Source organism: Mirounga leonina, unplaced genomic scaffold (genome assembly GCF_011800145.1).
Source record: "Mirounga leonina isolate KUSES-001 unplaced genomic scaffold, KU_Mleo_1.0 Mir_91, whole genome shotgun sequence".
In the NCBI taxonomy this organism is placed as follows: domain Eukaryota; kingdom Metazoa; phylum Chordata; class Mammalia; order Carnivora; family Phocidae; genus Mirounga; species Mirounga leonina.
Genome location: NW_023270839.1, coordinates 19,581,156 through 19,607,725, shown reverse-complemented (window position 1 = coordinate 19,607,725; position 26,570 = coordinate 19,581,156). Strand labels below are relative to the sequence as shown.

The 26,570-nt window shown below is 51.0% G+C and overlaps 4 protein-coding genes across 15 annotated transcripts in view; 2 read left to right on the top strand and 2 right to left on the bottom strand.

Annotated features, from left to right (window-relative positions):
- Positions 1 to 7,193, top strand: part of TTBK2 (tau tubulin kinase 2) — a 150,869-nt gene extending 143,676 nt beyond the window's left edge. For all 3 annotated transcript variants that reach the window (XM_034994496.1, XM_034994495.1, XM_034994497.1), the window contains one exon: positions 1,539 to 7,193. In XM_034994496.1, the coding sequence (XP_034850387.1) occupies positions 1,539 to 2,001 (463 nt within the window). In that variant the 3' untranslated portion in view covers positions 2,002 to 7,193. The remainder of the gene's footprint in view (positions 1 to 1,538) is intronic.
- A 3,188-nt stretch (positions 7,194 to 10,381) lies between these two features.
- CDAN1 (codanin 1) lies at positions 10,382 to 22,681 on the top strand. 2 transcript variants are annotated; one of them, XM_034993746.1, is made up of 28 exons: positions 10,382 to 10,471; positions 10,699 to 11,189; positions 11,419 to 11,622; positions 11,821 to 11,990; positions 12,091 to 12,204; positions 12,287 to 12,365; positions 12,760 to 12,880; positions 13,053 to 13,162; positions 13,628 to 13,717; positions 14,407 to 14,482; positions 14,986 to 15,191; positions 15,508 to 15,628; positions 15,765 to 15,911; positions 16,020 to 16,186; positions 16,513 to 16,600; positions 16,828 to 16,917; positions 17,070 to 17,124; positions 17,341 to 17,477; positions 17,573 to 17,676; positions 17,922 to 18,080; positions 18,450 to 18,513; positions 18,720 to 18,798; positions 18,960 to 19,108; positions 20,251 to 20,358; positions 20,487 to 20,550; positions 20,718 to 20,899; positions 21,121 to 21,228; positions 21,883 to 22,681. In XM_034993746.1, the coding sequence occupies exons 1-28, from the start codon at positions 10,382 to 10,384 to the stop codon at positions 22,006 to 22,008; spliced, it is 3,699 nt and encodes a 1,232-aa protein (XP_034849637.1). In that variant the 3' UTR covers positions 22,009 to 22,681. The 2 variants fall into 2 exon arrangements, with proteins under 2 accessions (XP_034849637.1, XP_034849636.1); XM_034993745.1 differs by having other exon boundaries at positions 11,416 to 11,622.
- On the bottom strand, positions 21,222 to 24,624 carry LOC118003032. Its single transcript, XM_034993748.1, has 4 exons — positions 24,232 to 24,624; positions 23,296 to 23,518; positions 23,055 to 23,211; positions 21,222 to 21,436 (listed from the first exon to the last, which is right to left on the bottom strand). Exons 1-4 carry the CDS (start codon positions 24,456 to 24,458, stop codon positions 21,408 to 21,410), a joined length of 636 nt encoding a protein of 211 aa, XP_034849639.1. The 5' UTR covers positions 24,459 to 24,624; the 3' UTR covers positions 21,222 to 21,407.
- A 525-nt stretch (positions 24,625 to 25,149) lies between these two features.
- Positions 25,150 to 26,570, bottom strand: part of STARD9 (StAR related lipid transfer domain containing 9) — a 128,604-nt gene continuing 127,183 nt past the window's right edge. For all 9 annotated transcript variants that reach the window (XM_034993734.1, XM_034993735.1, XM_034993738.1 and 6 more), the window contains one exon: positions 25,150 to 26,055. In XM_034993734.1, coding sequence (XP_034849625.1) covers positions 25,954 to 26,055 — 102 coding nt within the window. In that variant the 3' untranslated portion in view covers positions 25,150 to 25,953. The remainder of the gene's footprint in view (positions 26,056 to 26,570) is intronic.

Sequence of the window (26,570 nt, the reverse complement as noted above, 5' to 3'; positions counted from 1 at the left end):
CTCAGTTGCCAGTAAGACAGGGCAATCGGTCTCCAAACCCAGCTCTCTTGAATCTCAGACTATTGTCAGGGACAGAAACTGAGGCCCAGAGAAACCAGTGACTATGCTTTCCTTTTGCAAAGTGTTAAATGAGGTTGAAATATACTTCGATCTGTAGTTCCTGCTGTTGGTGAGTACACTTCATGTTGTGGGGTTTAATGTTTGCATATACACATGCCAAATTTCTGTCGTGGGAGCCTTAAACTAAATGGCTTACTCTCTCTCTCACTTACTAACATGCTAGAGACGTTTCATTAAGTTGATCCTAAAATTAGAAGAACAGACATGCCAGGGTGCCTGGCTGGCTCAGTCAGAAGAGTGTGCGACTCTTTATCTTGGGGTCATGAGTCCGAGCCCCATGTTGGGTATACAGATTACTTAAATAAAAACTTAAAAAAAGAAGAGCAAACATACCATAGGAGGAAAGGGACTAACAACACTACGTCCTTCTGAATGGCAGTCAGCCAGCTAAATACTTTACTTGGGCCATTGTTCTTGGTTGCTCAGTAATCCTGGGAGGTAGATAACATTCCCATTAAAAGCTAGGAGCAGTTACATGCACTACTGCTGAGAATGTGATTTATGCAGCAACTATGGAAAACAGTATGGAATTCCCTCAAAAAATGAAAAATAGAACTACCATCCAATCCAGTAATTTCACTGCTGGGTATTTACCCAAAGAAAATAAAATACTAATTCGAAAAGATATGTGCACCCCTATGTTTACAGCAGCATTATTTATAGTAGCCAGGATATGGAAGCAACGTAAGTGTCCACTGATGGATGAATGGTAAAGATGTGGGGGAGGGGGGATATACATGTAATAGAATATTGCTCAGCCATAAAAAAGAATGAAATCTTGCCATTTACAACATGGATAGATTTAGAGGGTATTATACGAAGTGAAATTAGAGAAAGACAAAACCCAAATACATATAAGTGAAATCATACGGTATTTTCACATTTACATGTGAAATCTAAAAACACAAAATGAACAAGCAAGCAAACAGAAACAGACTCATAAATACAGAGAACAAACTGGTGGTTGCCAGAGGGGAGTGGAGTGGGAGGGATGGGCGAAAGAGGTGACGAGGGGGGCAGGGAGTAAGAGGTATGAACTTTAAGTTATAGAATAAGTAAGTCATAGGGATGGAAAGTACAGCAAAAAATATAGTCAATGATATTGTAATAACTTTGTACAGTGACAGTAACAAAATTTATCATGGTGAACATGTGTAATGTATAGAATTGTGGAATCACTGTGCTGTATACCTGAAATGAATGTAACATTGTATGTCAACTATACTTCACTCAAAAAAAAAAGGTGGGGGGGAGGTTAAGTAATTTGTCCAGGCTCTTACAACTGGTGTGTGAAAGAGTAACTCTGTTTCCAGTGTTCACTGACTTGACTCGCATTATATACATTATCATTAGGACGCTGTGACTTTCCGGACACACTTGAATTAAAATGAAAAGAATTCTTCTCTGTTCTTTTAAAGGCTCCGCAGATATAAAGTCCTAGGGAGTAGCAATTCCGACTCAGACCTTTTCTCCCGCCTGGCCCAAATTCTTCAAAATGGATCTCAGAAGCCCCGGAGCACTACTCAGTGCAAGAGTCCAGGATCCCCTCACAATCCAAAAACGCCACCCAAGAGTCCAGTTGTCCCCCGCAGGAGTCCCAGTGCCTCTCCTCGAAGCTCTTCCTTGCCTCGCACGTCCAGCTCCTCACCATCCAGGGCTGGACGGCCCCACCATGACCAGAGGAGTTCATCCCCGCATCTGGGGAGAAGCAAGTCACCTCCCAGCCACTCAGGATCTTCCTCCTCCAGGAGGTCCTGCCAACAGGAGCATTGCAAACCCAGCAAGAATGGCCTGAAAGGATCCAGCAGCCTCCACCACCACTCGGCCGGCACCAAAGCCCCCCCAGGGAAGAGTAAGTCAGCTACTAAACTCAGCAGATAGGAGCTGGGCTGCATCTCTGTGAAAGGTGTGAGATCTTCCTCCTAAACCTGATGCATGTGTGGCCCTGTACTGTCTATTTAAAAAATCAGTGTTGATCTTCTCTTGCAAAGGAAAGTAACATGATAAATTATTTATAAGAAGACATAAATATATGATAAGGAATTACCTAAGGCAGGCAGCAAGCAGGTCAGGGATCAATGCCTTTGCATAGGAAGGGGCAATCCAGCAAAATCCACGGGGGAGATTAAATGAACTCTCATTTTTCAGCTGCCTTTGAAACAAAAGAGTTGATGGTAGGAAATGGAATGGAATTTTAAGGGGTTTGGCCTGTTTTTTTAAGGCATTGTTAAAGATTATATAGCAAAAGTGAAATTTCTTGTTTTAATATTTTCATTCAAAACTTCCCAACCTTAGAGAGTCAGAATTGCTCCAATAGGAGGATATGTAACCAGTCTGTTGCTGGGGAGCCAGTGCGCATATCCCCGAGGCTTGTGTGTGTTTACTGGTGTATTGAGAGTTCACACCTTTACTTTGCCTCACTCCTACTACCCTTCCTGGATTTCAGTTTTTAAAGTTATCTCCCCGGATGCAATCTCCCTTATTTTAACAATGCATTCTAATATGCTTTTAGCAGCACATGCTGAGAATTTCAAGTCCAGTTGTGTTTTTAGTCCCCTAATATTTTTCTGTGGACCAGAAAAAAGTAAGTTAACAGTTGTTAACTCGGTATATTTTTATTGTGAAAAAGAGCTACTGAAACTTAGGTAAAGGAAGGAGAAGTGGAAACAAAGCTTACTGCACAGGCATTAGAGCTTTGGGGACAGAGGGACAGGGTGGGGTGAATACCCTTCAAGACAAAAGAAACCTCTCCCCCTCTGTTTCCTCCTTGTGGAAGGAAGACCAACCAGAGTAGACCTTGCTTTCTTAGGTCTTCTGGAGACTGTTTGCAATATCAACCTCCAAGATGATACCAGGGAAGTATAATGCTGTGGAATGTGACTTTATGCTCTGAGAGATTTAGAAAGAAAAACAGAAATTAGGTACGTTGTTGAGGCTTATAATCCTCAAACTTTGTATTTTATATAAATTTAGCCAATAAGGAATGAGTATGTGGGGAAATAAATTTAGGCTCAATATTTATCTTTTAATGTTTTATTACCTGCTTCTCCTGTGCTTTAGTTTGAATATTTGGGCTTTTGGACCTGATTTCCTTGTAACCTCAATTTATAAAGCTGCGAGGAGGAGCATATTTGTTCTAATTTCACTCTTCTGCCAAAAGGAATCCGGCAAAAGTAAATTATGCTAGATTTTTCAGATGGGCTCTTTTTTACTCTGTAGGTGTTTTGTGTTGTAAAGACCTGATTGAGGTCAGGTAAATTGGTCTGCTTGCTGTTGAAATTCGCCTTCTAGCAAACATCTGTGCTTTCTCTTTGACCTTGTGTTTGCTGCCAAATCTAATATGGTTGAATTGGAAAACAGGAAAAAAAACAAAACAAAACAAAAAGTATATTTCCTCACCAAGCAAATACATTCTAATGCTGCCTCAAAGCTGCCCTGAAGCTTCACTGAACTTCTCTTGTTCTCTTTATGTGTTGAGCTTTAAAAAAAAAAAAAAAAAAAAAACGAAACTCCAAACACTATCAAGTCCTATACAATCTCCTGTAAGAAATGTAGCATAGTGTGGAATCTTAATTTCTCTCCGGTTTCAAGCACTACAGAGGAATGCAATAGATAAGACATATTTGCTGTTTAACTAAAGCAACTGTAATATTGGAAGACCAGTCCTTCTGTATGATATTTGTATAATAGTTGCTGTAACACTACTTGCATGTCTTCATGGTAAATGATATAAATATTTATAAATATATAGAGAAACATATGCTTATATAAACTCATTCCTTCTCATTCTCCATTTGTAATTTCAAGATCACAGATGGTGAAATTCCTTTTTATTGTGTGCCTCGCGTACACTTGGGCCTTGCCTGTCTTCATTTTCTGAAAATATGTTCTTGGCATGGGACACTTCAGATTCTTCTTGCCTTCTTTGTGTATAATGCAAGGGTTGGCAGCCTTCAAGCCAAGATAGGTTATTTAATTTTCACTTTTAAAAGATGTTAATAGGAGAAAAAATTACCGGGTCAGGCTTGTGATACTGGCTCAAAAATTTGTCACATTAATCACATAATTCTGTCCTCATGGTTAAAGGGGATAAGCTGGGATGATAATCATGGGTCTGATATAAATTGATTTAAAGAAAAAAAATCTCTTAAAAATTGCCATTTTACATTCCTCTTTTCACCTCACTATTTTTTGGATGGTGAGGGAGTAATCTACAATTAAGGAATTAACTTCTTTTTTCCCTTGTATTAGCTAAATTGTGCTAAAAGTAGCCAGCTTTAAATCCTGACCCCTGTCGTCAGAAATGCGCCCTTCATAACCACTGGAAAAGCGGATGAGGTTATAGTTGTGGTGTGTGTGTTATTTCTTATTGGTATTTCTTTTCTAGCAGTCAAAACAGACAGTGATGGCAACATGGCAATTGAGTGTTTTCTCTCTCTTCGTTTCTTCTGTTTTTCTCCCAACTCTTCCACTGTGTTGCCCCCTTTTCTAGATGGCACCGACGAACTCCATATCCAGAGAGAAGGAGAGAAATAGCCTCGGTGTATAAGAATACTTTATTTTGCATGTAGAGGAAAGAATTAACCAAAGATGTTTCAGCTCTGATACTTTCAAAAGAAAACAGACTAGTTATATCATATGTATCAATAGGTCCACTTAAAAGTACTATCATATAGAGATTTACTTATGGTTTTTAAAAGCATAGTTTGTGCTTTTAGATGTTCAGTGTCTTAGGCTAGAAAGAGAAGTTGGCAGCCCTGAGCAAAACATTTTTGGCACAAGGATTTTTTATTATGTTTTATTTTAAGGTATGATACAGAGAATGAGTTGTTTGTTTGTTGTTTTAGTTCCTTTTTTTTTTTTTAATTTATTTTGGGTTTTTTTAGTGATGGCATATTTCAGATTTCAGTGACAAACATAGATCATCCAAGTAATTTTAAACCACTTTGGTTATTTTACCTAAGATGAGGGACACGGCCATTAATTAAAGTCAAGCCAAACTATACTAAAAGTAGTATGGGGCAAAAGTCAAAACTATCTTTTGAAAATCAAGTGCCTCCTGGTTTCTCCTCTCAAGGCACGATGGCAACCCTAGTCATACTTGCCTTTACCCTGCCATGTCTAGTCTCTGGAGTTACTTGGGTGGAGCAGAAAATGCATTCGCACCAGCTCAGTCCCTGTAGACAGCATTCTTCTTACATTATGCTGCCAAATCTCCAGGGTATACAGATGGGTTGGAATATTAGTATTTCACCCGGTCATCTTTTGCACAGCATCAAGGCATTTAACTTTAATGTAGAGTGAACAAAGGAAAATTGGATCATATCAAATGTAACCTTAAAGGACAGACTGTAAACATCTTTGAATGGTAAGTCTCAGGCGGGCGCTGTCATTCCCACCTCGGTGTGCAAGCTGGTCTTGCATTTCTTAAGTTGCATGGTGCGAAGTGAATGTTTTTTTGTAAAAGTTACCAAGTCAGTCCAGTCCTAGATAAGTAGCAACATGATAATTGATACCCACTGTTGTCATTATCCACTTTGTATTATTTGCTTTAAAATACTAAACAAATCCCAGCTGCTTACTGATTCAGCGAACTACTCGTGCAGTATCTCTATTCAGCTCCTAGCCACTAGGGGAACTTGAGGCTCTTTGATAATCATCATAGATTCCTTACAGGCCACAGATTTTTATGCAGATGTTTCTATGGTTGCATTCAGGCTACAAGGAAAAAGTGTACATTGGTGCATGTTTTATAAACCAACACACCGATAGTTAAAACTATAATTAGTTTTCCTGTACCCGATAGCTTTGAATTAAAAACAGATGCTTCTTCCCTAGAGGATTCTTTGTTCTAGGAACTACATTCTTAATCTAACATTAGAAATTGGCAATAGGAGAAACAGGATCCGGAATTCAGAGTTAGGCTTAGGGGAAAAAATGCATCTTAGTCTGGCTATTTGGAAATATATTAATTTGTAGATAAGTCTAGATTTAGTCTTGGAGATCAACGTTTTCACATTTTAAAACTTTGTTCATTTCTTTGTATCTATCAAAACATGGCGTATGTTAGAGAGTCACTTCTTCTGTCATGTTCATGTATTTTGGAATTAAGTTGTTTGCATTCACTTTTTTATATTCTGCCCACTTCTGTTTATGTGCATTTACCCCAGATGTGCTGGGACTTTGCCTAAAGGGAGACATATTTTGGCACCTGTATCGCTGAGGAGAGCTAGAATGGTTGATGACAGTGGACTTACTCAACTTGCTTGAGTTTGGGTCTGTACAGTTTATTTGCGGAAGAGTTACTTATCTAGGTTTTCACACAAAAAGTATTACAGGATTAAGGTATGTAACCACTGTGGTAGTCCCCACAGGTCAATAGTCACCCGAGTCCTGAATCCAGAGGTGTTGATGTAGAACTTAACTTAGAGAAGGGAACGCGCAGCAGCTGCAGCTCCTCAGACCACACGGGAGGACGTGGTGCATGGAAACCCCCAGGTGGTGGTTCGGACACCCCACTCCCCTGCTGTCATCTAGGAGAGCTCTGGGGTACACTGGGAGGATGGGGGAGGAGTGTGGAAACATCTGTCATTGGATTTTCTCAATAGCTGGGCTGCCCCTTTGGAATTAGGAGAATGTTAACCCAGATAGTCTTGGGAGCCTGCAGAATCTGTTGTTGACAGTGCAAGGGAGATGTGCAGGAGGTGTCTGGGGGAAGTCCTGTAGTTCTTAGGCAACTCCAGGACATGGAACTAGGGTCCCTATGAATTTAAAGGGGAATCTGGATGCTGCACACCTCAGTCCCTGAGAAATCCTTGGCTGGACATGAAATGATGACAGAGTCTTGGCCCATCAGTACATTGTCTAATTGAGTTGTGATAATCTGCTCTGACTTTCAAAATGTAAGCTGGATGTTTAATTATTCCCCTTGAGCAAATCTGGATCAGAAAATGAAAGTATGGGACAAGATCAAGATCACTTTGTGGTTATACCACGATCTCAAAAAACTGAATAGCCAGCAAGTAATGATTTAGTCATGTAATGATTTGAATATTTCCTTACACTTTGCTGGATCTTTGGTCTGAGGAGACATGTAAAGGAGGTGAAGCCTTTTCCTTCATGATCCTGTGGAACTTGAACAGAGCCTGCCTGTTAAATTGGAAGTGACAGTGTGGGCATAGTACGTGTCACCAGTGATGCTGCCGTGTCTCTTCGGTACCCCTGGGCCAGTGGTTCTGGGTTCCTCGACCTAGAGAATAGGATTCCATGAGGCAGATCTTTGAGCCCGTGATAATTTTACACACTAATGATAGGAATTTTACCTCTCTCTTCAGTTAGTTTAATACTGTTTCATATTGTGTACAGAAGTGTTCACTCACCCAGCTAAAAACATTGAGTAAACCCTAGTTTTTAATATACACTATCCTTGCCATATGACTCTTTCTCCTCACCTTAGAGTACACAGTGTAAAATCCTTAACAAATGCATTCACAGCATTTCCCCGTATTTGGAATCTGGGCTTTGTTCGTCATTCACCCACGATACAAAAAGTGACCAGGGCTTAAATGTGATTTATCTTAGGGAGCAACCCAGGGAGGGGAAAGCCCTTAGGACTTTTCAAAACTATTTTCTTTTTAAATGATTCACAAGATAGATAAATTAGTTCACTAAGGTAAAAAGCATCCAGAAATACAGTTAAGAAGATGAAGGAAACACAACACTCTGCCACTTGGGGCTCCGAAATTGGACTGAGTGAATTGAACAAAGAAGAGAACTGATCAGATGACCCATGCTTGAGCCCACACACTCCCTCCTGCACAGTTCCTGTCCCCCTCCTGACTCCCATTCCTAAAATTGCCAGCGCTGATTTCACTGGGTCATTTACTTACCGGTTTGCAGCTTTTAGGAAAAAAGAGGGGGAGACATCTAGTTTTGACTTAGATACAATTCTTGAAAGTTATGAACTACTGGCAGCTGTTATAATAGATTGAACCACAAACCAGAAGTCTCTTGTTGAGCAAAACCAGTAAGTTAGGATAGAAGACTAGTAATCCCACAGTTTTTCTCCCTTTCTCCTCCTCTTCATGAAACCAGAGTGATACGAAGTTGCTCTTTGAAATACCTCCAAAGGTATTGTATTGTCGTTTTCCCTCCAAGCAGCCCTCTTTATGCATTTTTGCTCAGGCAACCAAGGACACAAGAGTATTGGCAGAAACATGGAGTGCTTTTGTATAGGCCATCTGTACATAAAAGTGTAATTATTTATTTAATTTTCCCATTTGTATCATATTAAAGCTTTGTACAGTGTTTTAAGTTCTGTTTTAAAATTATTTTGTATTTTATTTTTATAATCTAGTAATAAAATATTCATTCCGCATGCACACTCTAGTTCTGTTTGTGTGATGGTTTGCTTTCAAAAAGGGAAAATAATATTTTTCTAATTTAATAAAGTTACTGAATGCACCAGAGGTTACAAAATCAACAGGGAACAGAAGATGTTGCTATAAAATGCAGTTCCACATCCAGAAGTGACCTAGAAAAAGCAGCACTGGACTAAATAGAAGCTAGGTGTTCGGAACCCCTGCAGATAAAAGCCAGAGTTCTGGGATACCAGGGGATGGTTCCCCACGTAATAAAACTGAAGGTGAAGTAATAAAACTGCAAGTGCTAAGGGGTGCCTAGATGGCTCAGTTGCTTAAGCAGGTTAAGGGTCAGACTCTTCCTTTCCCCTCAGGTCATGATCTCAGGGTCCTGGGATCGAGCCCCGTGTCCCGCTCCCCGCTGAGCGTGGAGTCTGCTTGAGATTCTCTCTCTCTCAAATAAAATCTTTAAAAAAAAACTAAACTGGGGATGCCTGGGTGGCTCAGTCGGTTAAGCGTCTGCCTTTGGCTCAGGTCATGATCCCAGGGTCCTGGAATCGAGTCCCACATCGGGCTCCTTGCTCAGCTCCCTCTGCCTGCTCTGCCTGCCGCTCCCCCCTGCGTGTGACCCCCCCACACACCCTCTGACAAATAAATAAAATCTTTAAAAAAAAAAACTGGCAAGTGCTAAGAGCTCCCTTTAAGTCCTTCATTCTCTGGCTGAAGGTACTTTCTCCTCGGCAGGAAGCGCTAGAGTCATTCCTGTTCCCCACCACCCTCTCCTGTCCACCTGTGACCTTCTCTGAACCAGAGCAAGTCTCGGGAGGCACTCACATGGGCACTGCTCCCCCCCACCTCGTGCGGTTTGACCTGGAATGTTAGGGCCATCTGTCATCTGTCTTCCCCGCCTGGTTTCCCCTCCTTGATCTCTCAGTAGCAACATCCAAAGAGCTGCCTATCATGTGCTTCCAAATAAGAGAAATTAAGAAGTAACTCGAGAATGTGCCTCTTAACATTTCAACTGCAAAGCAGTTGAAATAACAACCTGGTGCAAGGTAAAGATACAGACAGGTGATTCTGTGGGCACCTGAGGCACTTTAAGGGTCGCGGCCCGAAGATTCTAAAACTCGTCCTTGCAAGAATTCTTAGGTCTTAAATGGTCGATCATTTGATGGTGGCTGCTGGAAAACCAGTGGATGCCCACGAGCCAGGGCACAGAAGACTCAGCCTTTGAGAAAGACAAGGTCAGAGGTTAGGCTGGTTTTATCCTAACTTCTTTAGGGTGGTGACGGTTGAATAGAGAAAACTTAAACTCTTGGGCGCCCGGGTGGCTCAGTCGTTAAGCGTCTGCCTTCGGCTCAGCTCAGGAGCTCGGGGTCCTGGGATCCAGCCCAGAGCCGGGCTCCCTGCTCCGCGGGGAGTCTGCTTCTCCCTCTCACTCTCCCTCTGTGCTCTAATAAATAAAAAATCTTAAAGAAAAAGGCTTAAACTTTTGATTGAAAGAAAAGGGTGTGCTTATCGCAGAAGATAAGGCAGGTGTCTTTCCCAACAACTGTTCACCTTTACCGTCCAGCAGCTCTCCCGGGCCCTCGGTTTCCCCAGTCACGTCCTCCAGTCCCCGCAGGTCGCCCCGCGCTCCCGGGCAGCCGGAGCTGGGCCTCGCCGACCGCGGTGCGGCCGTACCTGGCGGGCCACGGGCCTGTGGTGCGGAGCCGCGGAGCAAGCCGGGGCCTTGACCCACGGGCTGCGCGGAACCTTAGCCCCGGGAAGCCCGGGCTCCGCCCCCGCCCCGCCCCCTCGCGCCGCGGCCCAACGGTCGCTCCGCGAGCCGGCCCCGCCCCTCCGAGGCCGCCCGTGGCGCGCCGGCGCCTGCGCAATCGCCCTCAAGCGCCCCGACCGGGATGGCGGCCGTTTTGGAGTCGCTGCTGCGAGAGGAGGTGTCGGTCGCCGAGGCCGTGCGGTGGATCGCGCGCAGCGCCCAGAGCTCGGAGGTAACAGCGACCGCACACCCCCGGGCCTGACCCGAGTCTGCTTTCCGCGGGAGCCTCCACCCCTCCGGTCCCTTTTCTCTCGGGTGCCTGGCTGTCAGCCCGGGCCGAGTGCGCTCCAACTAGGGGCCGCTGCCCGGGCCGCCCGCCTCAGCGCGCACTGCGGCCCCGGCTGCTCGTGGCGCCGGGCTGGCCGCTGACCCTCTCGTCCCCCGCCGCTTCTCCCTCAGGATGACCCCGGGGAGGCGGCCGCGCTGAGCTCCCTCCGGCCACTGCGGAAGGAATTCGTGCCGTTCCTGCTGAACTTCCTGAGGGAGCAGAGCAGCCGCGTCCTCCCGCAGGGCCCCCCAACCCCCGCCAAGGCCCCGGGCTCCTCGGCCGCTCTGCCAGGGAGGCCGGGGGGCCCGCCGCGGGGCGGCCGCGGGGCGCGCAGCCAGCTCTTCCCCCCGACTGAGCCTTCGAGCGCCGCCGCCGCCGACGCCCCTTCGGCCCGCCGCGGGGGCAGGAGGCGGGGCCCGGGCCCGGGTCGCGAGCGGGGAGGCCGCGGCCCCGGGGGCCTGGAGGAGGGGGTCGGCGGAGAGGGTCAGCCTTGGGCCGGGGGCCGGAGGCCCAAAGGCTCTGGCAGCCCCGGCAGCCCCAGCCGCGCGCGCTCTGATCCGCCAAACCTCAGCAACCTGGAGGAGTTCCCTCCCGTCGGCTCGGTTCCCCCGGGCCCTGCAGGGTGAGAACCCCCCTCCCCCACGAGCGGGGTGGGCACGAAGGCTGTGCGAGGGGAGTCAGGAAATTAGGGCCGGGCGCTCCGCAGCCGAGCGTGGGAATGGCCCGAAGGTTGGGGGTGAGATAACCACAGTAGTGAGAAGGGCGTTTCGCAGGGGGCCCCCGCCCTTGAGGTGGTGAGGGGGACATGTTTGAAGATGGGAATTTGAGAAAAACCTGTGGCTACTTAGCAGGACGAAGCCTTCACGCCGGATCAACCCAACTCCGGTGAGCGAAGAGCGGTCACTCTCCAAGCCCAAGACCTGCTTCACCTCACCCCCAATCAACTGTGTCCCCAGTTCCCAACCCTCAGTCCCGGACACTAGCCCTTGGGGCCATGGCCTTCCCCCAGGGTGCAGAAGTCTGCAAGAGGAGCGGGAGATGCTCAGGAAGGAGCGGTATGACCTTGCCACTCCCTGGGTTGTCAGCTTCCTCCCACTGGGGGATCTGAAGGGCTTTTCCCTGAGATTGGTTTGCCGGCTCAGGGAGCCCTGGGCCTGTTTCCTGGGCTGTGGACGTCTGCTCTGGAGGAACCAGAGTGTGGCTGTTGGGGGGAAGCTAGGGGAACTGCTCTTGACATCTCTCTGTCCCCATAGCTCTAAGCAGCTGCAGCAGTCACCTACTGCCACCTGTCCCACCTCAGAATCGGGGTCTCCCCTCCCCAGCCGGACAGGAAGCCTCACAGCTGAACCCGCTGACCCTGCCAGAGTGTCTTCCCGCCAGCGCCTGGAGCTGATAGCCCTCGTCTACTCTTCATGCATTGCTGGTGGGTGAGAGCAAAGGGTGCTGGAGTGGAGATGCTTGCGGAACTGCGGGCTAGGATTCCAAATGGTGCCTGACACCCTGAGGTTTCTTTTTCTATCCAGAGAACCTGGTACCAAACCTCTTCTTGGAGCTTTTCTTCGTCCTTCAGCTCCTTACTGCTCGGAGGATGGTGGCCACCAAGGACAGTGACCTTGAACTAACTCCAGGAGCACCAGGTCAGCGGGCAAGCCTCTTTTTGGGAAATGAGGGCTGGAGATGAAACAGTTCTTAACTGACAGCTTGGTACTATCCTTCTAGATTCCCTGGAAAGCCCACTGTTCCAGAGTGTCCATGACTGTGTCTTCTTTGCAGTGCAGGTTCTGGAGCATCAGTTTCAGTGAGTTTCCCCAGCGAGGCATTTAAGCCTCATTGCCATTGTCCATTTGCTTCTCTGGCCACTTGGGGTAAGTGCTGTGCTTCACACGGGTGCAGTGACCCTGGGCCTTTTCCTACACGTAGCCTGTCATTTTGTGTCAAGGCTATGAATGTAACCCCTGAAAGAATCAAATTGCCCCCTGTGGCCTTGGCATCTGCCCTTCGGGTTTGTGTCTGTTTCCCTGCTCCAGAGGTCTCTTTCCTGCCCCCTTGCCTCCAGCATCTTAAACGCTCGGCCCATGACTTTGCCTTACATCCTGCTCCACGTTCCGGATGACGTTCTCTGGGGTGTGCAGGTGCCGGCTCCTATTTGCAGCGCATCCCATTCTCAGTCATACGCGCTCTTGTCCCTGTAGGGTTCTTTCCTACCTGGACAAAGGGACCTTGAAGCTGTTGGCCGAGAACGAGCGGCTGCTGTGCTTCTCACCGGCTCTGCAAGGCCGCCTCCGAGCGGCCTATGAGGGCAGTGTTGCCAAGGTAGGGAGCCCAGCTAGCCCGGACCTGACCGTTCCCAGCCTCGTGCTTCAGGCAGCCCGGCGCACGCCACTCTGGTGTCACGTGGGCTGACCCCGGGCCGGAATGCGGGGGTGACGTTTTCTGAGCATGACCTGGGAGGGTTTCAGTCCCTAACGTCACTGCCATATTTTAGGTCTCTCTGGCGATGCCACCCTCTGCTCAAGCTGTCTCCTTTCAGCCAGAAACAGACAATCGTGCCAACTTCTCCAGTGACCGAGCCTTTCATACTTTTAAAAAACAGAGGTGATAAGAAAAGGGAACTTTTGGGAGGGAACGAGGTGGCATTTTCTCTGGGATAGGCAGCCTGTGTTGTTTTCATACAAGCTAGGAGTTTGGCACTAACAGGTGGTAGTTTAGCACCACCGGGCCCTTCCTTCCAACCATCAGAATGGGCACGTACCTTCATCCTGTTTCCTGCCGTGGACTGGAACCTCCGCCCTTAGGCAGCCTTCTCACAGGTGTATGACTTTAGTCACAGGGTTCTTCAACAAGACAGAACCAGATTTTGCTGTGCCCCGGGGTCTGTGAGGCGTGTGGCGTTCTGCTGCTGGGTCTGCAGCGTTGTCATCACCTAGAGAACTCGGGGGGGGATCAGGAATGGGGCTGCGGATAGTCCTGTCCTCCGTCCCTCTGAGCTAGAGAAGGCACTGCTGGGAGTCGGTGAGGTCAGCTGCGCCTCCGTTGATCAGGCGTTCTTACGTCTGTCAGGGACGTGTTTTTTGAGGTGCTTCGAGAGTGGGAAGATCGGCATGAGGAGCCTGGCTGGGATTTTGAGAAGGGCTTGGGCAGCAGGATCAGGTAGGTGCTCCCACACTGGTCACCTTGTCTCTCTTGCTTCTGGCAGTGAGCAGCTTAGGGGTGCTCGGGTAGCTGATTGGAGGAGGCCTCTTCCCCCACTCCTAGCCCACGGACGTTACCTTCTGTGCACCTTAATCTCTAGTTACTGGCAGTTTTGCCCCCACTCAGAAGGGATTTGTTGGGCCAGCTCCTTGCACTCAGACGTGACCCAGACTTGTTCCGTGACGGCGAATGCTTAGATAAGTGCAAAGCCCTTTCTCCAGATTGCTTGAGTGCCAGATTACTTGGTCCAAGTCACTGGTTAGACCCTTTCCAACCTCCATTTTCTCCATCACCTAGTTCAGCAGTTCTGAGAACTTTGCATAGCTAGATGAGGCACAGAGAGAATATCCTCCGTCCAGGGATCTACCTTCCACTTGGGTCATGAAACTCACTGGAGCCCAGTGTACTGAAGATGAGAGGGGTGGTATTATTTCTTGTCGCATTAAGTGTATCTCTAGCTTTGAGGGATCTTGGTGCTGAGGAAGGTGTCCCTTACCTGTTTCTGTATCCTTGTGCTGGCCAGCTCTGGCCGAGGTCTGCTCGGGCCCCTGGTAAAGGACTGAAAGGCCCAGGGATTGGCTCGTTCTCTCAGATTTCTGCCCCCTTCCCCCTTCCCTCACATTCTCTTCCTGCCTCTTACGCCTCAGAGCCATGATGGGTCAACTCTCTGCAGCCTGCAGCCACAGCCATTTTGTTCGGCTTTTCCAGAAACAACTTCTCCAGGTAATAGCCCCAGCAGGAGATTACAGTGGACAGTAGATATTAAAGGCAGCCAAGTAATGGCTGGCACTTTGGGATGGGGTGGACAGCCAGGCAGGTCCTGGGCTGGAGTTTGGAGTTCTGCTCTTTGTGGGGGGTGGCCAAAATGCAGGCAGCCAGAGAAGAGCCAGAGCCTTCTGTCACATGCCCTGCACGCCCTGCCTTCCTTCAGCCTCTCACTACTTCCTTGCCTTCGATTTGTGCCGTGGTAGAGAGAGTACTGGCGTACGACTCAGGCCTGATTTCACATCCTAGCTCTGGGGAACCTAGGCACGTGTTTCACCTTGCAGTTTTAGCTTCTTCACCTATAAAACAGTATCATCCCTACCTTGAAAAACAGATCTGTGGCACCCGATGACGGGGTCGGCATTCCCTAAATGTTCATTACTTCCACACTATTTTGTTCAGTCCTTCTTTCTGAACAAACTTATGGGTTTTCTGTTTGTCTCCTCTTTCCGCTGCCTCAGATGTGTCAGAGTCCTGGTGGCGCTGGGGGCACTGTCTTGGGGGAGGCTCCGGATGTGTTAAGTATGCTTGGAGCTGACAAGCTGGGGCGGCTGCGGCGCCTACAAGAAAGGCTTGTGGCCCCTCAGAGCAGCGGGGGCCCCTGCCCACCCCCCACCTTCCCAGGCTGTCAGGGCTTCTTCAGGGACTTCATCCTGAGCGCCAGCAGGTAAAGGTCCCCTGTGTCTTGCAGGGAGTGGGGCTGGGGCCAGGAGAGGTTTGTCTTTCCAGAAGGACAACAGTTGTTTCTCCTGTCCTGGAATATAACAGGGTGGGATTGGGCCATGGCCAGGCTCCTTCCAGCTCACACTTCTGCCTCCGTTTCCCTTCTCGTTCTTTTACCCACGTAGGTAACCTCACTGCTCCTTTGCCTCCCTCTCTACCCCACTGTGCCTTTCTGTCTGCAGCACCTCTTCTCTATTCTGGGTCTTTCTACACCTCTGCCAGTGTCTTTTTTTTTTTTTTTTTTTTTGTCTCCTTCCTAGCTTCCAGTTTAATCAGCATCTCATGGACAGTCTGAGTTTGAAGATCCGGGAGCTCAACAGCCTTGCCCTGCCCCAGCCTGAGCCTAGCGACGAAGACGGGGAGTCGGACGTGGACTGGCAGGTTAGAAAGCGGAATGAGGCAGAGTACAGGGTTCTGACCTAGGAGGGAGGGGCTGTTTTCAAGAACTTTGTAACAGATTCAGAATTATTCTAGAAGCCCTATGCTTAGGACCTTTTCCTTCCCTGATCCCTTGCAGGGTGAACGGAGGCAGTTTGCCATGGTGCTGCTCAGCCTGAGGCTTCTGGCTAAATTCCTGGGCTTTGTGGCTTTCCTGCCATACCGGGGGCCCGAGCCACCCCCCACCCGTGAGCTCCAGGACTCCATTCTGGCCCTGAGGAGCCAGGTGAATGGGGGCTCTGGTAAGGAGGGCTGGGAGGGGCCCCAGAGCCCTGGAGTTGGAGGGTATGTCCGGCCCCCGGCCTTGCCCCCTGACCAAGCCCTGCCCCGCCAGGTGCCCCCCGCCCTGGACGTGCGGGCTCTGCTGCAGCAGGGGCTGCGGGCCCGCCGAGCCGTGCTCACCGTGCCCTGGCTGGTGGAGTTCCTTTCCCTCGCCGACCACATCGTGCCCCTGCTGGACTATTACCGCAGCATCTTCACCGTCCTGCTGCACCTACACCGGTGAGTGCGGCAAGGGCGGGGCTGGAGCCGGGGAGCGGGAGGGCTGCTGAGGCTGCTGTCAGTGAGGAGGGCTGGGGGCCCGTGCCTCCTGGGCCGAGGCTGACCCCCAGCGGGGACGCAGGATGGGGTCCTTGCACTTTGGCCCTTTTTTATTCCTCCTGTGGCCCAGCTGAGAGGGAGTACAGATCTGGGAAAGGGCGGTGAGGAGATCCTGCTCGCCTGCACGACAGCCGTCCCCTTTTGGTCTGCTTTTGAGAATTACTTTCCCAGTGATAGCTTTCTTTCACTCCATTCCATTTCTTTCTTGGCACAAATGTACCTGTCAGGAGCTTGGTCTTGTCAAAGGAAAGCGAAGGGGAGATGTGTTTCCTGAACAAGTTGCTGCTGCTTGCTGTCTTGGGCTGGCTTTTCCAGGTTGGTAGAGGGAGGGAAGATCCAGACTGGGGAGGAGAGGCAGCCACTGTGGTGGAGGTGGGGAGTGGGGGGAGGTCTGAGTCTGAACGAGGTCAGGGCCAGAAGATGGAGGTTTAGAGCGGGCGTGGGAATCCCCATGGTGTTGCTTTGCTCCTGGAACCACAGGGTCTGTGTGTTGCATGTCTGTAGTGCTGACTGGCGCTCACGCTGCCCTGGTCTTTTGTCAGATTCCCACGGTCCCTGAGGACCTGTTCTTTCTGGAAGAGGGTCAGTGGGATGCCTTGGAGGTGGATACAGTAGCTTCAGAGCGTGGGCTGGTAAGTGTTGGGGTCCGGCCAGAGCCATGGGGGTGGCAGGAACAAAGGAGGCAGGCAGGCTGGGAGTTAGACTGTCTTCCCTGTCCCATTTCTGGCACAGTGGGAAGGAAGAGAAACCTGCCTACTTAGCTCTGCTCTCTTCTCTCCCGCAGGATGGCATGCCTGTGGTGGACCAGCACCTGCTCTACACCTGCTGCCCCTATATTGGTGAGGACACTGGTCCTCTGCCGCCCAGGGTCCTCGGTCTGCCCCTTGATGAGTACCCAGCAGGCATCCCGTAGGCCCGACACCCTAATACGCTCTTCTCTTCTTAGGCGTTCCCCGGGTGCTTCAGCATCTTTACTCCACAAATACTTAAAGTCCAAGAGGCCTGGGAGGGTAGGGGTGGCTCTGGAGCTAAGTAGTTGGGCTTCCCTGCTGCAGGAGAGCTCCGGAAGCTGCTGGCGTCATGGGTGTCGGGCAGCAGTGGGCGGAGTGGGGGCTTTGTGAGGAAGATCACTCCCACCACCACCACCACTGGCCTTGGAGCCCAGCCTCCCCGGACTGCCCAGGGGCTGCAGGTAAGGGGCCGGTGGAGGCAGGGGGCGCCCGGCAGGGAAGAGAAAGGGAACTCTTCACACACTGTTGCCCGCCCCCCCCCCCCCCCCCGCCACAGGCACAGCTGGCCCAAGCCTTTTTCCACAACCAGCCGCCTTCCCTGCGCAGGACTGTGGAGTTTGTGGCGGAGAGAATTGGCTCTAACTGCGTCAAACACATCAAGTGAGCGTGGGTTCAGAGGGTCGGGAAGGCAGATGTGGAGGGTGCCAGGCCCGTTCCCTTATATTTTCCCCCTTGAAATCTCCTAACGTCGTGTTGCCAGGCTGAGGCAAGTTAGCTTGAGGGGAAGGATGTGGTGGGGAGGCTCAAACTGCTAAAGTTCTTTGAAGTTAGTTCTGACCAGATTTGTAGCCCCTTTCGGATTCAGCCCCCTCAGTTACCTCCAAGCCTTTCTGTCCCTGCTACAGGGCCACACTGGTGGCAGATCTGGTGCGCCAGGCAGAGTCGCTTCTTCAAGAGCAACTGGTGACACAGGGACAGGACGGGGGAGATCCAGCCCAGCTGTTGGAGATCTTGTGTTCCCAGCTGTGCCCCCATGGGGCCCAGGCATTGACCCGGGGGCGGGAGTAAGAGACCCTCGTCCCCACTCTCAGCTTTTCTTTTTCTGATTTTTTCACACTCCTCTCCTTTATTCCATGTGCTCGCCAAACCCCTCTTGTTCTTTTGCTTCCTCTGTAGGCTCATATCTTGGGCTTTCGGTCCCAAAGTCCGAAGTTGAATTTGGAAGAGTGGGGGGTTGGGGGTCCCATTCCTCCCAGCATCGGGGATCAGGGGTGGGCCCAGGGCTGACAGTGCTTCTCTTCCTCCCCCCCACCCCCCCAACACCTCCCCAGGGCAGAGCCCTCCTAGCTCAGGTGATGGGTACGCTTGGCCTTTCCTTCTGTGAGCCAGGCTGAAATCTCTAGCCATCACTGACAGCCTCTGTCTCCTTTCAGGTTCTGTCAGAAGAAGAGCCCTGGGGCCGTACGGGCGCTGCTTCCCGAGGAGACCCCGGCAGCTGTAAGTAGGGAGGAGGCCAAGAGCCTGCAGACTAGTGTCTGGTGTGGGAGAGGTGCGCCGTGGGCCGTACGTGCACGAGGGTGTGCGTGAGGCTGCTGGTGACAGGCAGGCCCATGGCTTGGTCCCGGCATTGGGTGCGCCTCACATGTTCATGTCATCCCCAAGCCTCCCCGGGCCCCTGACACTGCAGTTCTTCTGGGTCACAGGTTCTAAGCAGCGCAGAGAACATTGCTGTGGGGCTTGCAACAGAGAAAGCCTGTGCTTGGTTGTCAGCCAACATCACAGGTAAGGTTCGGGCCCCGGGGAGGGCTGGCCGGGTTGTTCCAAGGTGGACTGGCAGAAAGTGCGAGGCCCTTGGGGTAGATGGAACACCAGGCAGCTGGAAAGGGTGCAGGGCATGGGTTGATGTGGTGTGACCCCTTTTCTGTTCTCCCTTTGACCTGCAGCGCTGATCAGGAGAGAGGTGAAGGCGGCAGTGAGTCGCACACTTCGAGCCCAGGGTCCCGAAGCAGCTGCCCGGGGGGAGCGGAGGGGCTGCTCCCGAGCCTGTGAGCACCATGCTCCCCTCCCCTCCCACCTCATCTCCGAGATCAAAGTACACAGCTCCCCTCCTCCCTGCGCCCCTCCCCTCTGCCCTCTCCCTGCTCTTTTCCTGGTCTCCCTCCTTCCTTGCGTCCACCGCAGTGTTTCATGTAGCCGCTTTCTGTGTTGTGCAGCTAGTCCGGTGTCCGTCATGACTGAATGGGGTTCGGTGGGGCAGAGCTGAACTGAATGGTTTTCCTCATTGCTCTTCTCGGACTTCTGGTACCTGAGTCACCCAAAAGGGGAAGAGGGCAGATGGGCAAGTTTGGGAGGGGCTGCATATTGGCGACGGGAGCCTGGTCACGAGGGGCTGTCTGGTGTTAACAGGTAGGAAAGTCTCTAAGCAGTCACCTGCTTTTGGGATCGGATTTCAGAAACGTTCTCCTCTGGGAGGTGATGCTTATTTAGTTACAGACGGTAAGAATAAACTACCATTGCTCTTGATCTGAAAAATTGAGAGCCTGTCTAGAGTAGGGGTCAGCAAACAGCCCAGGGGCCCAGTGCAGCCTGCCGCTGGTTAGTGTAGAGCCACACGCCACACTTGTTCACTTCTGAACCGTCTAGGGCCTTCCTGTGCTGCAGCAGCGGAGTGGAGTAGTTGGGGCAGAGACGTCATGGCCTGCAGAGCCTCAACTCTTTGCTGCTGGGTGGGGCTAAAGATTAGGACTAGGGCTAAGGAGGAATGACTGAAGAGGGAGAGTATCCAGGAGGGAGAAGAGAAGGCTAAGTGGCCAGTAGCTACTGGTTTTCCCTGCTGAAGCCAGACTCTCCCAAGAAGATGAACAGAGAAGCGCGCGCGAGAGAAAATCTACCGTGTATGGAGCAGGACGGCTCCCCTAAGTGTTTTCAGAGTAAGGCGCTGTCTGGGAATTGGCTAGGATCGCCTTTGTCCCAGGACGAGGGACATCTTGAGCTCTCAGGCAGCATGTTGTTCCTCAGCTGGCGTCCACATGGTTGCTTCTCCCAGCTGTGCGGTCTGCCCGAGCCCCAGGTCTAAGGCACCTTGAACCCGCCACTTCATCCAGGGGCCCTGTCTTCCTTTTCCTTCTGCCTCTTTCCACTGGCTGATCCCTGCCCCAGGCCACGTTCTCTGTGGCCTCCTAGGTGCCAGCCAGGTATGCAGTCTCACTCTGCTTCCACCCCTACTGCCTCCAGGATGTGCTGTCTTTGGCTGTGGGCCCCCGGGACCCCGAGGAGGGAGTCTCTCCGGACCATCTGGAGCAGCTCCTGGGCCAGCTGGGCCAGACACTGCAGTGCCGCCAGGTGAGCCGCAGTGGGATGCTCCGCTGGGGGTCCTTGTCCGGTGCCCACGAACTGGAGCTGCAGCGGCTCGGGGCCACTGCTCTAAGGACGGTACTGATGCCCAGGGTCCCCCTGTCTCTTCCCCACAGTTCCTGTGCCCACCTGCGGAGCAGCATCTGGCGAAATGCTCTGTGGACTTAGCATCCCTCCTTGGTATGGCTCCTTTTCATGACATCACGCTCTTGCCAGATCCCCCAGATCGCAGGGCCGGGTACAAGCAAGATTTGATACACAGAGCTTTGTTCCCTTTTTCCTCCCAGGGGCCAGCTAGGGGACCCTACCTCTGTCTCTTAAAGCTGGGCTTTCTTCTCTTCCCATAGTGGCAGACCACATCCCTGTCCTTGGGCCCCCGGCCCCACGCAGGCTAGAGAGGGGGCAGGCTCGAAGGCTCCTGCACGTGCTGCTCTCCTTGTGGAAGGACGACTTTCGGGTGCCGGTTCCGCTGCAGCTGCTGCTGAGCCCAAGGAACGTGGGGCTTCTGGCGGACACTCGGCCAAGAGAGGTGAGCCGGGGGCAGTCAGGCTCCTTAGCCTCCGCAGTCCTGTGCTTATCCCACCGCCATGGGCGGGGTTCCTTTACTCCCCCTTTCTGGCAGCCGTGCTCAGTTTCTTTTGACACGCTAGCGGGGCTCCAGGCAGCCTCTGCGGCAGTTTGCTGTCCTTTGGATCAGCCAGGGTCGCTGTACGGTCCTAGCCACCCTGACCACCTCCGTGTGTGTTGCAGTGGGACCTGCTGCTCTTCTTGCTCCGGGAGCTGGTAGAGAAAGGTCTCATGGGACGGACAGAGATAGAGGCCTGCCTGGGTAGCCTCCGTGACGCCCAGTGGCCAAAGGTAAGGAGTCCTCATATTCTCATACCTAGCTGGAGAACAGGAGTCCTATGCCCTTTTATCCTGAAATGAGGCAAGTGATGGGGCCCAGGCATTCTTAGGATCTTCCCAAATCCGAGTGGATTTTGTCAGGTATCTTCAGGACCGCCCTGAAATGGCATGGCTGTTCTGGAGGGCGTTTTTCACATTTGAGTGGGTGTTGTATGAAAGACTGTGTCCGTGGAGGGAGGGAGGAGGGAAGAGGGAAGGCAGGTAGTTAGTTGGAAAGCAGCGTGGCACAGTGAGTAGGAGTTTTTAAAATCAGAATAACCTAGATTTTAATCTCAGCTGGTACTTAAAGTTATTGTGATCTAGGGCAGAATGATTTATACCTCCTACGGTTTGTCAAGACGAAACATGGTGGTGGTGAAGTAGTCACTCCATGGTTGAGTCTGCTCTCAGATTTCACTCTCCCTGCTGGAACTTGAGCATCCCAGAGTACTCATGGGAAAAGGGGTCACATCCATTTCAGTGTAGAAGGCAGGTGGGAAAAAATAAGGTTGTCTACTCACTGGTTAGCTAGGGCTTGATACTGGGGATTGACTTTTAATAGAAAGGATGTACCATCCAGAATTATGTATCAGTCAGTGTTGTCTGTCATCCTTCTGCTTATTCCAGGACTTCTCCGAAGAATTAGCGACACTGTTCCACCTGTTTCTAGCTGAGCCCCACATGCCAGAACTCCAGCTAAGAGCTTGTGAGCTGGTGCAAACAAATCGGGGAACTGTGCTGGCCCAGAGCTAGGGCTGGGGAGCAGCCGTGTCTTGGGTGTCTGACCGAACCCCGGCTGACTATGCCTCAGGAGGAGGCCCCCACGCCCCGCTCTGAGTGCTCACTGCTGACCCTTGCTGAGGAAGGAGTAGCTAAGTCTGTAGTCAGGCCTCCTGCTCATGTGTGAAGGAAGTGTGGGGCTGCCTGGCATCCCGACTGCAGGCTCACCACCCAAGTCCTACAGGGAGGAGAGTTCACCTGATTCAGGATTATGATGGCAAAGCCTAGAGAGAGACTCCAGTCCTGGAGCAGAAGAGTTGGCATTTATTACTTGGATTATTAAATGACATGTGTGGGCTTGACGACACAGGACTTGAGCCCCATTTGCTGCTACCCCACTGTCCCTTAAAACTTTGTGGTTTGGAAATCATGACAGAGGCAAATGACTTCTGCTTAACTTGTGGGTAAAGTTAACACATGAATCTTGGGAGTCGACATTTTCTTACCACCAGGAGCTGGACCGCCTGCCATCTCCTTAAAAATGCACAGTACGTGAGGTGGGGCTGACCCGCCAGAAACCCAGCTTTGACCCTGCACCTTCTCTGCCTTCAGCCCTGTACAGGTACTAACTCTCAGCCGTAGCTCCATCCAGGGGCCAAGCACAGGGCAGAACATTAGAGCTTTTTAAAATAAACTCTTTTCTTTATCAAGGGCTTCCTGTCTAGTTATTTTCACCTGACCCTTTCCTTTAGCAGGCTGCAAAGTCCCAGGTGCGCTTGAAGGTGGGCACTGACAGGGTAGAGCTCTACTAATGGCCTGGCCACTTAGCAATGCCTAAATGTTCCCTCATGTCAGAGCCTGGGGCCCTGCTAACTCCTTGCCAATAGTAGTGACTTCTGTACAACTCCAAGGTTAAGTTAATATGCAAAGTCTCCACTCACCAGCTACTCTCTAACAAACTAGATGGCAGGGCAGCCCTTGTTAGGCTTGTTTCGTTAGGGCTGGGGGTATGTGGTTTGGCTCAGAAGTATTCTGTGTGTCTCTAACTGATCCATTGATTTTTGACTAAAAAGCACTACCTTGATAATGTGCATGAAGTTCGCTCCTGTAAAATTCATGGTCTTTCTGCATCAGCAGCTCAGAGAGGTTCAGGCTGTGCTGGAAGAAGGAGACGGTACTCCGGGAACCCTCTGGAAATGTCTTGCAAAACTCCTGTCTGTTCTCCATGTGTACTTCCTGGGGGAAAAGTGCACAGCTGTCAAAAGAGGCCGACCCAAGGAAGCGTCAGGTTCTCTGGGCCAAGGGGGCCTGCTGCGGTACCTTAGGAAAGCTGGGGGGCAGTCCTTCCTGGTGGCCAGCAGCACAGAAGGATCCCTCCATCACCACCTGGTCCCGGCGCCTTCCCTCCCACCTCTCCTCCCAGTTGCTCCTTTCACAGGTTTTGGCAACTGAACCTTCCTTCCACCATCGCTTCATTTTCAAAGGACTATCTTTGTCCTTTAAATCCATTTGATACTGTAGCAAATTCAGAAGTGCTGAATGCCTGGGAACCAAAATCGTTTTAAGGAGGGTTTTATCTTTGTGTGCCCACTAGGTGTGGCTGAATGCAAGCACCACCCTGGGAAGCTGAGCCCCGAGGTAAGCAGCGGCCACTGTAGCTGGGCAGCTCCCCATGGATTCGGGACAGGTGGGCAGGGCCGGAGGCAAGCCCGAAGCCCCATGGATGCTGGGTTCAAGCCCACTCAGTTCAGTGTAGCACGGGCCCAATTTGGGAAACTCACCAGGGGCCTGTGTGAATCTTAAAGGCAGTAAGAGAAACTTAGGAAGCACAGGCAGCTAATGAACTAGTGAACGAAACAGGTCCCTTTCTGTGTATCTGCTCTCTCTACGAATTGTCTAAAACAGTGGTCTTCAAAGTGTGGTCCCCAGACCAGCAGCCTCAGAATCACCTAGGACTTCCTAGAAATACACGTATGTTGGCCCCTCTCCAGATCCAGTCAGTCAGAAACTCTGGGGTATAACAAGTTCTCCAGGTGACTCTGATGAAGTCTGAGCACCACCCATCGAAACCAAAATTTGACTTCCTCATGATCATTTAGAGCTGGGTCCCTGGACTTTTTTGAATACAATATTCCTTAGATTGCTGACTCAGGCCAGGTGTGTGGCTCTCACAGTAAGGGGATAGGGTCGCCTCTGGGTAACCCATATGTTCAGATTCCCAATGGCGGCTCTGCCCAGAAGCCCAGAGGTGCTCACCTGTTAAAGAGCTTCCTTCCAGGGGGTTGTGGTCGCCAATGCAGGGCAGTGCCTGCTCTGGTATCCTCTCTCACGTGCATATCTGGGCTCCAGCAGGCTCCAGTTGGCCAACTGCTCGGGTTGCTGTTCACAAGCAAAGTCCTGCTGAGCTCATGGCAAGAACTCAGTATATTAGTGTGAACCATATAGCTTGAAACAGGGCCATGAGCAGTTGTTGCCATCATCATCTCGTTGCCATCATCATACCGAGGCTAAATTCTGAGCTCAAATGATACAGTAGTCTTCACTAAATGAAAGGACACCACGGACTTCTAATTTGCAAGTGTTCTGACTTTTTCAATCAATAGTCTTAAGAGATTTATGTGAAAAGAGATGCGAGTACATAAATAGGGTGTTAAATATACCAAAAACATTAACCAGAAAAATACATTTAAAGGCAATTTAAAAAGCCTTCAATCAATCTTACATAAGTAACAATCTGAGGTAAAAGAAAAAAAATCCTGCAAACACTTCTAAAGAAATCTGTGCTGTACCATACAGAAACGGACCTTTTCACCACATCTTTTCAAACCCCATATGGTCACCCTCTTCCACCAAAGATTGTAGGCACCAGAATGGAAGCTGGGACTCTCTCCCACCCCAACCACTTCCACATAACCATACAGAATACTCAAAGCTCAAGTTCAGCCAGGCTGAGGTACAAGAAAACCAAGCCCATTCCCCACCCCCTCCTAGAATAGCGATCCTACCCCAGCAGCATGGATGCTCAAGAGACCACTGAAGGCTGGCGCCAAGGCTCTGAGGGAGGTGAGGAACGGAACTGAGTTTCCTCCTAACAAATCACATACTTCCTCTAGGAGTTCTAGTATCTTCTCTCCAGTCTTTGAAAAGCAACTTTTCAGCTTTTTGAAATTCCTCTTGCCCTGTCAGCAGCCAGCATCTTGCTGCCCACCCCCACCCCTCCTCAAAGAGCTAGATTCCCCTCCTTGACCCCAAATCTGTCCAACCTGCTTCTACCGTGGTCTTCCCATTCTGAGCTCTGGAGTGACAGCTCCAAGACTGAGCATTGCTCAATACTCTGAAGGAGGCAAAGACCCAACTGTCCTCTCCTGTGAGGGAAAGGAAGGGGTGGGGGAAGCAAAAATTAATAATAAAGCATTTTGTAAAAAACCCAAGGAGAAACGATTCTGAACATTGTTGTGGTTTGTGCAGCTGTTTTTTTAAACCATTTTTCTGGTTTGCTATTTTCCAATACTCCATTCCACAGTGGAGCTGAACGCTGGAGGCAGATTCCGAGGAGTCCTGGCCAATGGCTGCTTGCTTCCCTCCCTGCGCAAGGGCTGGGCCGGCAGAGCAAGGAAGCTTGGTGCCAGAGTCCCGCCTTCTCCCAGTTCGCTTATCCTGGTCTTCGAGCAGCTTGTCTGCCACAGGGTCCCAGGGACAGGAAAGAAAGGTGAGAAGTCCAAAACGGTGAGTTGAGCTTCTTTCACTCTGGCCAGCCAGGGCCAGGAGCTCAGGTCCCTTCACTCTGCAGAGGCGCCAGCTGTGACCCAAGTACTGATGGGGCTTTGCCGGCAGCTCGGTCTGAGTGCTGTCTGCCTGGTTAGCCACAGCCGGCAGCCTGGCCTCTCCTTGCATCGTGGCACAGTGACGAGAGCCACCCTCGCATCACTGGCACGTCCTGGGCCTGCGTCTCTGCAGCATCATCTTGACGGGAAGATGCTAACTACCAAGGAAGGAAGCCAGTCTGGCTATCACCAGCGGCTGCTGTTTGATGAACGAGCTTAGGAGCTGAGGGGGGAGGCCTGGCGCGCCAAGTTCCACCTGAAATTAAGCAGAGAGGGAAGAGCTGAAGGTGTGAACGGACGTGGGAGAATGTGCCAGGCACCCGACAGGCACGAGGAGCCACCCAAGCTGTCGTGATGGGAAGAGCTCCTCCAACTGTCTGCGCTTCCAGAGTTTACAGGCCTCTGGGCTCTGCTGTTCAGATCTTGGCACGGGCTTCCCCTCCCGCTGATGAAGGTCACGGTGGGGAGCTGGGAGCAGAGAGGAAACAGACCGGGTCGTGCTCGCTCTGCTCTGCGGAGGCTGCGGCTCCTCCCTTGTCATGACTCCTCTATCTCCGGAGGACGCTGGCGACAGAGAGGCTAAAGGCCGCTGCGTGCTTCGGTGACTGAGCAACTCTGTCCCCCTCCTGCCTCAGTTCCCCACTGACCGCCCCCTTACTGTGACTCAAGAAGCCCGAGTCTCCGGCTCTTGGGACACAGGGCCTGGGCACTGAAGGGTGTCGAGCAGCTCAAGAGAAAACTCCCATGGGGTGCCGGGGCCAAACTAAGGCA

Bases quoted from the DNA above. Each gene is read 5' to 3' on its own strand.
- LOC118003032 (XM_034993748.1), bottom strand. From the start codon at position 24,458: ATGATGATGGCAACAACTGCTCATGGCCCTGTTTCAAGCTATATGGTT. The intron at 23,212-23,295 runs GTACCGCAGCAG...CTTTTCCCCCAG, and splicing joins TGCCCCCCAGCTTTCCTAAG to GAAGTACACATGGAGAACAG. The intron at 21,437-23,054 runs GTAGTGCTTTTT...CCACGGACACAG, and splicing joins ACTTCATGCACATTATCAAG to TCTTTCATACAACACCCACT.
- CDAN1 (XM_034993745.1), top strand. From the start codon at position 10,382: ATGGCGGCCGTTTTGGAGTCGCTGCTGCGAGAGGAGGTGTCGGTCGCC. The intron at 14,483-14,985 runs GTAATAGCCCCA...CCGCTGCCTCAG, and splicing joins TCCAGAAACAACTTCTCCAG to ATGTGTCAGAGTCCTGGTGG. The intron at 18,799-18,959 runs GTAAGGTTCGGG...TTTGACCTGCAG, and splicing joins GTTGTCAGCCAACATCACAG to CGCTGATCAGGAGAGAGGTG.